The 8094-nt window shown below is 47.0% G+C and overlaps 1 protein-coding gene across 1 annotated transcript; it reads left to right on the plus strand.

Moving 5' to 3' along the window:
* Positions 1-1993: 1993 nt before the first annotated feature.
* LOC119356521 (uncharacterized acetyltransferase At3g50280-like) lies at positions 1994-3591 on the plus strand. Its single transcript, XM_037623485.1, has one exon. It carries the CDS (start codon positions 2090-2092, stop codon positions 3497-3499), a length of 1410 nt encoding a protein of 469 aa, XP_037479382.1. The 5' UTR covers positions 1994-2089; the 3' UTR covers positions 3500-3591.
* The last annotated feature ends 4503 nt before the right edge of the window (positions 3592-8094 follow it).

The raw sequence follows: 8094 nt of genomic DNA on the forward strand, positions 1-8094 counted from the left end.
GGAGGTGTGTATATGTTATGGTCAAATGACCATGCTACCCTTATACGGTTTGTGGAGGGGGAGGAGGGGTGTATCGAAGCATTGCTCGGGCTACACAGTGACTACCTGTTCATCATCTATGTGCTTGACGTCTGCACTGAGCCCCTCACCGTCATTTATCTGTTTGGCATGGTGTCCAACTTCCGACGGATCGATACCTTTCGTACCAATGTGAGGGGGCAGGTAGCCTCCTTCGAAGATGGAGGTGGTCACCATTTTTGTTTTGTGCCAATAATGACGTCGAGGATGCTTCCTCTCACGCTGAATGTTCCTGGTTCCCAAGGCCCAACTTTTGCATCTTCATATTGACAAGTTCTTCGAGTACAGCTTCATCAACTTTAACCTAGAAATATACCTTAATCTGTTTATCTTAGCTTGTTGGTACGTTGCTTGCCAGTAGTTTGCTCAACACCATGTTCTTTTCCTGTTTTCTTTTCTTTGTTTGTTGATGCTTATTGTAATCTTGGATGGTTGATGGCTTTGCTAATTCAAAATTGCTCAACACACGTCTGCCTCGTTTTCTTTTTCATAGGTTTTTGTTTCCCTCGCGAGATCGGCTGGTGGTGCCAGCGATGACGTGTTGGAACAATCTCTCTCCGGTATCTTCCTACCTCGATGATGTTTGATCGACATCGATGAAGGGAAGATCTGTTAGTTGCCTTCACATCTTGGTAGTTGTTGTGTCTTCAAAGATAACTTCTTTTTGAGAAGATCAAGGAAAGCTCTTTGTTGGCTATTGGTGTGACAACTTTGACACATTCTTTTGTGTTGTTCTGTCCTTGGTCCAGTTTCTCCAACCTTTTTGGACTGGCGTGATGGATTGCAACCTCGTATTGCGTGGGGTGACCGATGCTGCTTTAGCGATATATAGATCCCGTCTCAAGGAGCAAGTGATTATTGTTGTCTTCAAGGACCAGTACAGGAAGAGTGTTTGCATGTGTCTTTCTTTTACCGTTGGTTTAGTGCAATTCCTAATCTCTGACGTACGATGTACTCATTCTGCCCTTGAAAGAGTGTACTTCCAACTTTGTTGGAGGATCAAACTATCTTAGAGCATCTCCAACAGGCCCAAAAAGAGCTCCGCGCACTAAAATTTTGTTTTTTTGGGCGCCGCACAGCTCCAGCAGATGCTGTAGCGCTAAAAGTTTTTGGGCGCGCGCTGAAAAACGCTATCGCACGCAGCATATTTTGGGCTCCGGATTGCGCGCGCTTCACAATTTGCACTGTGTGCTTTTTGTGCGCGCGTTTTTGGGCGTCTGCAAAAGCGATGTTGGTTCCGGCGCACTAAAAGTGCTAAAGTGGCGCGCTATAACTTTTATTGGGTGCCAAATTTTTGTGCGGACGTTGCAGATGCTCTTAAAGTGTGACCGAGTTTGCGCAAAAATATGTCAAGGCTTGTGAAAACAAATAGGTATATATTTTATCATGAAATCTAATGCTACTAATTTGATGGCATAGATGTTGGTCTATTATTGTATAAATACGGTCAAACATAAAAAAGTTTAACTTTCCAACAAAGTTCGAAGTACACCCTTTCAAGGACAGGGGGAATACAATCGAAGGTAGAAGAAGCTAATATAATTTTGAGTATAATTTTAAATTTTACTAGTTGTTGTGTTGTGTCCAGTTATCTATCTATTATAATGACTTTATTTTTCTTAGTATTAATAAGATCTTATATGCTCTTTAATGTAATTTTATTCTTTACCCGTTGTTCTAAGTTCAGTTGTCTCTCCATTATACTGGCATCAAAGATGTCCAAGGTGTGTTCATTTAAAAAATTAATCGAAGATGCTTTTTGATGTTTTTATTAAAAAATATCAAAATCAGGCTAGGCTCGAGCCTTTTCTCAGGCTGCTTGCGCGGGTGATAAGATACTAAAATGAATCTGACAGCTCCATCACTACGCACTAACAGAATAATCTGAAGCAAGATAGCGTGCGGAGCTAACACTAACGAAATGCAGACGCAGGTATGCAGCGCTCCCATCCAACCTTAAGCACATTTGCTCGATCACTACGCACTAGCAGACTAAACTGAAGCAAGATCGATGGGCGACGTAAGGATCGTGTCCCGGCGCATGGTCCGGCCGGAACCAATCACCTCGGGTCCGCCGGAGACCATCCACCTGACGCCATGGGATCTCCGGGTGATCACCGTGGACAACATCCAGAAGGGCATCCTCCTGCCCAAGCCTCCAGGCACCGGAGGACGGGGAAACGATGCCGCCGCCATGGTCGAACGGCTCGAGTTGTCCTTCGCGCGCGCTCTGGGGCGCTTCTACCCCTACGCCGGCCGCCTCGCCGTCGCGCCGGGGAGCAAAGACGACGCGGAGGGCGAGAGCATGGCCATCTCGCTCCGCTGCAGCGGCGAGGGCGCCGAGTTCGTCCACGCCGTGGCGCCCGGCGTCGCCATCGCGGACATCACCGTCCCGCTCTGCATCCCGAGGGTGGTCTGGTCCTTCTTCCCTCTCGACAGGTTGCTCGGCGTGGACGCCATCGCGGACTCTCGTCCGGTCCTGGCCGCGCAGGTCACCGAGCTCACCGACGGTTTATTCGTCGCCATGTCGGCCAACCACGGCGTCGCCGACGGGACGACCTTCTGGCACTTCTTCAACACCTGGTCGGAGATCAGTCGCCTGAGCGACGGCGACGCTGGCTGCGAGATCTCCTCGCCGTTGCCGGTGCACCGGAGGTGGTTCCTGGACGGCTGCCCCGTCCCGATCCCTCTGCCCTTTGGCAAGCTCGAGGACATCATCGGCCAGCGTGTAGATACGTACCAGCCGGTGGAGGAATGCTTTCTCCATTTCTCGGCGGAGAGCGTGAGGAAGCTCAAGGCAAAGGCGAACGCCGAGATGGCCGGCGCGGCAGCCACGGACACCGCCATCTCCTCGCTGCAGGCCCTGCTCGCGCACCTGTGGCGTGCGGTGTGCCGGGCCAGGAGGCTCGCGCCGGACCAGAAGACAGTGTACCATCTCCTGGCCGGATGCCGCGGCCGCGTGGACGGCATACCGGCGTCCTACGCGGGTAATGCGGTGGAGCACGCCACCGCGATTTCCCCCGCCGGCGAGATCCTCGAGAGGGGCCTGGGCTGGGCGGCGTGGCTACTAAACAGGGCCGTGGCGTCGTTCGACGAGGCCAGTGCGAGGGAGAGGCTCGCGTCCTGGCCCCGGAACCCAGGCTTCATGCGCATGTCGGAGGTCGTGACTGCCCCGCACCCGCACACAACGGTGGCGACAGGGAGCTCGCCGCGGTTCGACGTGTACGGCAACGACTTCGGGTGGGGCAGCCCCGTGGCAGTGCGCAGCGGCTCGGGGAACAAGGTGGATGGAAAGGTGACCGTGTACGAGGGCAGAGGCGGCGGAGGGAGCATTGCCCTGGAGGTTTGTCTGTCACCGGAGGCGTTCCCCAGCCTCCTCGCCGACGAGGAGTTCATGCGCATGGTGGGCGTGGCTGATTAATAATTGTGCCGCTTTCTTAATTAAGTACTCTGCTTGAATAAGACGCCTTGTCGCTCGTCAGCTTGATGGGACACACTGTCTTTTCTTTTCTCTATACTTTTTCCTTTTTTCTGTTTGGCTTGTCTTTGCAAAAATAATAATGGGAAAATTCCAAAAAAAAACTTGAGTTTATAGGTCAAAGCTAAATCAAACCATGAACTCTCAAACCCTGAAATCAGCCCATCAAATTCTCTAATCCTGGTCTATTTTGAACCTTAAGAGAATTTAGTTGGTATTCGCTGAATTGGGCCGGCCCATTAGTGTAGTTGCTCACGCTGCTCTTGTTTATCTTTGTTTTCTTATTTTTGTTTTTCTTTGTTTTTTCTTTGGTTTTTCATCAATTTCTTCTGTTTTTTCATTATATTTTGTTTTTTATTTCTTTGTTATACTTTTTTTGATTTTCTTCATATGGTTTGTTTTTTCGCTTCTATTTTGTTTCTTTACCAGTAACTGGTTTTCTTTTTTATACAAGTATAATTATTCTCAGTATGTAATGTACATTTTTAGCGCAGACATGAAATAATTTTTTGATACACTTTTGACATTTTTCAAATACATTATGTATATTTTTTGGAATACATGTTTTCAATACTTTGTTTGAATACATGGTAATATTTTTCCAAATACATGTTTTACATTTTCTTAACGACAGTAGACATTTTATAAACTACATGAACAGTTCTTTACATTGTTACAAATTTTTAAAATTGTATGCACATTTTTTAAATTGTATACACTTTTTTCAAACACATGTCACATATAGTCTTTTAAAGGTATGACACATTTCCTACATCAAGCAAACATTTTTTTTTCATTGGATACATTTTTAAAAAATGTCACAAGCACATTTTTTTTAATCACCCGGATATTATTTTACATTGTACAAATTAATTTTTTTTGAAATGCCACATACATTTTTTATGAATCACACGAAAATTGTTTATGCTTAGAATATTTGTTTGCCACTAAAAAACATTTTCAAAGTTCAACACTTCAGTGTGTGCTTAAATATATCAGCCTCTAATTATATTAGTTAGAATTGTCTGTACTAGTGGCTAGAGGGATGTTTTCAACTTTGCCAGGTCGCAAGTTCGACTCTACCCGAGTCCTCGCGCCGCAAATTTGTTGTTTTTAGCGCGCGCGCAATCGCTATCCGAGCTTCAGTGGACACGAGTTCAGCGCGTGGTCCAAATCGTCATCGCGCGCCATTTATTTGCACACTCGAGCGCCCGCTCGCCACTTCCACCTACCCCGACCAAGGCGCTGGCGCCGCTACCAGCACCACCCCGGCCTATCCGGCGACGATTCCAGTGCTCCCCGGCCTATCCCCGCACCGCCGCGCTTCCTCCTTCTCCCTTCGGGCGCCGCCGCCCCTCGCGCGCGCCATTCCTCCGACGAATAGCGCCCGGCCGACCACTGCCGCTCAGCGCCCACAAGATGTTCGACAAAACGCTTGCAAGGTATGTATTGCTTCAACTCACATTTTTTACATGAATTTGGTGCATGTTGTTTGTAGTTTTTATAGCCTAGTTTAAATTGAGCATTGTAGATGAGTTTGTCATATGATTCTTCCGAAGAAGAATTTGATATTGAAGAGGAGGAGGATCTTGCAATGATCCTAGCTATGCACATCAATAAGAACCGAAGCACGGTGGTTCGGTTATGGGTCGGCAGAAAATTTAGAGGGATAGGATCGATGCCCACAACAGATTAATCAGGCACTATTTTACGGATAATTTCATGTACCCCGAGTCATACTTCCGGCGTCGGTTTAGGATGAGCACTGAGTTGTTCAGACGCATTGCAGAGAAACTAGCGAGCCATGACCGGGTTTTTCAGTAAATGAGGAATTCCGCCGGAGAGCTCGGGCATAGCACCTTTCGGAAGATGACAGACGCTTTGTGTATGTTGGCATACGGTATCCCCGCTGATCTAGTTGATGATCACTTGGCCATGGATGAGAGTCAAGCCATCATGTGCGTCAAGCGCTTCGCAGTCGGAATTGTGCAAGTGTTTGGACAGGAGTATTTGAGATCTCCCAATGTTGAAGATGCCACAAGGCTATTGGAGATGAACAAAGCTCGCGGCATCCCATGTATGCTTGGCTCAATAGATTGCATGCACTGGAGTTGGAAGAATTGTCCTATGGCATGTCATGGGCAATTCCACGGCCAAAAAAGGGGTTCCACTATAATCCTTGAAGCGGTGGGCGATCAAGAGACTTGGATTTGGCATGCTTTTATTGGAATATCTAGATCTTTGAATGACATCAACGTTGTTAATCGGTCACCAGTGAACTGCCACCGGTGCAGTTTGTAGCAAATTGCCATACGTACAACTATGGCTACTATCTTGCGGATGATATCTATCCAAAGTGGCAAACATTTGTGAAGCCGCTGAAAAAAACGGAAGGTAAGAAAAATCTTGATTTCCACAATGCTCAGGCGGCGGCTAGAAAAGATGTGGAGAGAGATTTTTAGATTTTGCCAGCCCAATTTGCTATTGTGAGAGGACCGGCTAAATTTTGGGATCAAAAGATGCTTTGGTACATCATGCACGCTTGTGTGATCATGCACAACATGATCATCGAGAATGAGCATGGACAAGATTTAGACTACTCTCAATATGAGCTCTTAGGACATCCCTCGCGAGTGCGGCGGACGGCCGCCAGGGTGGCCCGTTATGTTGCCTCCTATCATGCCATTCGACCTACCGAAACGTATGATGATCTTCAGAAGGATCCCATTAAGGAGTGGTGGGCATGGAATGACTGACAAAGAGCATCATGATTTGTGCGTTTGATATTGTATTCTCGAACTATTTGTTGTATTGGAAGATAAACTATATGTTTGAGTTGTAATAATGAAATTGAACTATTTATTGTTGATTTATTTTGTTTGTGTTTGATCTTCTTGGTTGTGTTTGGAGTGCATATGTTGTTTGTGCGAGAGCGCGCGTGCGGTTTTTCTGCAGCGGCTGCTAGAGCGACTCGCGCGCGCTAAACTTTGCAGTGGCCGCTAGAGCAAGCGCTTTGCGCCGCACAAAAACAGGCGATCGGCGCGCTGCAAACGCTTTTTTAGCACGCCGTGTATAGCGTGGCTGTTGGAGATGATCTAAGAAAAGGAGAAAAAAATCGCTTCGTGCCAATCCCTGTTTGGGAACTCACTCAACGTTGAAAATAAACCAGGATCGTAGAATTCGGTGTGCTGATTTCCAGGATTTGAAGTTTAGGGTTCGATTTACTTTCGTCTACAAATTCAAGGTTTATTTCAAACTTTTTCTAATGATAATCGTCCGTGCTTTGCATACTTTTTTTGAGAAACTTTCATATACCATTAAACATATGTTAAATTACTACACAGAATCACGAAAACCATGGTAGAAAAAGAGAGATAGAGGACACATGTCCAGAAACATTTGCAAGAAAACTCCATTGAAGCGGATTTCTGCAACCGCCATCGTTGCCACTTGCCGTCTTCGGAGACGAAGAAACACCATTGCCCATAAGGATTTGTGAACCGAAGAAAAGGTCTGCCACCGGCAAGGCCGTTGTCGTTGTGGCATGTCAACGGGGATCATCCACGTGCTCCTCGAAACCCAGATCCACTACATGTCGTCGATGTCGTCGAGGCAAAACATTGGAACTTCCACCCACAAGCCTCCAACCTTGTTCTGGGACCTTCATCTTCCCCCGAACAAAGACGACGCCACACGAGATGAGATCCTCCAGAGACACAACAAACACCACCAGATCCATCACATCAAGGAAACGATGGAATAAGGTTCACGCGGATCGATCGGCTTCACCACCAAGGACGTCATCGAGATGGGGCGGAGATCGGGGAATTTTTATTCTAAATGCCGGCGTCAGTGATGGGGTCACCTACTAGTGGTAGGGTCAAGGACCTGACATCTAAGATCCACGTGGGGTCCCACACCATCATTTGTAGGTCCCTGGACCACAATCACATTCGGATGCACGTCAAAGGAAATCCACTCGGACATATGAGGGTTAGGTTGTAGATGCTCTTGCAGATTTAGGACCACTTACCGGACATGAGAGAGAGAAGGAAAAAAATTGATCCAACTGGACCTCTCAAAGCCTTCAAAAATGCCTTGTTGTCTAGCACTTCTCATATTGCTCTCATATATGAAATGAGTATGAGGAGTGCTGGGGCATGTCCAGTCAGGGTACTGCGTTCACCACATATGTTTTGGCCCACCATGCAGCATTTTTCTTTCTTTATTATTTCTTTCTTTCTGTCACTTATTCTCCATCAATTGCATGCATGTTACCAGACGTATAGGAAAAACGGTGAGGGACATGCCTACATGAACAGGTAAATAAGGAGTCAGAACGGACAGGCCCAAACACTGACCGAACATGTCCACGAACATTTGTGGGACTAAATTTTCCCAGTCCGATTGTAAATGCCGTTAGGGCATCTCCAACGTTGACCCGCAAATTTCCTCTGGCATCTGACTGCGGAGAGGGGAGACCAGTCTATGGACACTTATGTAGGAGTCTGCCATCCAACGCTTCTCACATACATTTC

The sequence above is a fragment of the Triticum dicoccoides genome, chromosome 2A (genome assembly GCF_002162155.2).
Source record: "Triticum dicoccoides isolate Atlit2015 ecotype Zavitan chromosome 2A, WEW_v2.0, whole genome shotgun sequence".
Taxonomy (NCBI): Eukaryota; Viridiplantae; Streptophyta; class Magnoliopsida; order Poales; family Poaceae; genus Triticum; species Triticum dicoccoides.

Excerpts from the sequence above, each read along its gene's own strand:
- LOC119356521 (XM_037623485.1), top strand. The coding sequence starts at position 2,090 with ATGGGCGACGTAAGGATCGTGTCCCGGCGCATGGTCCGGCCGGAACCA.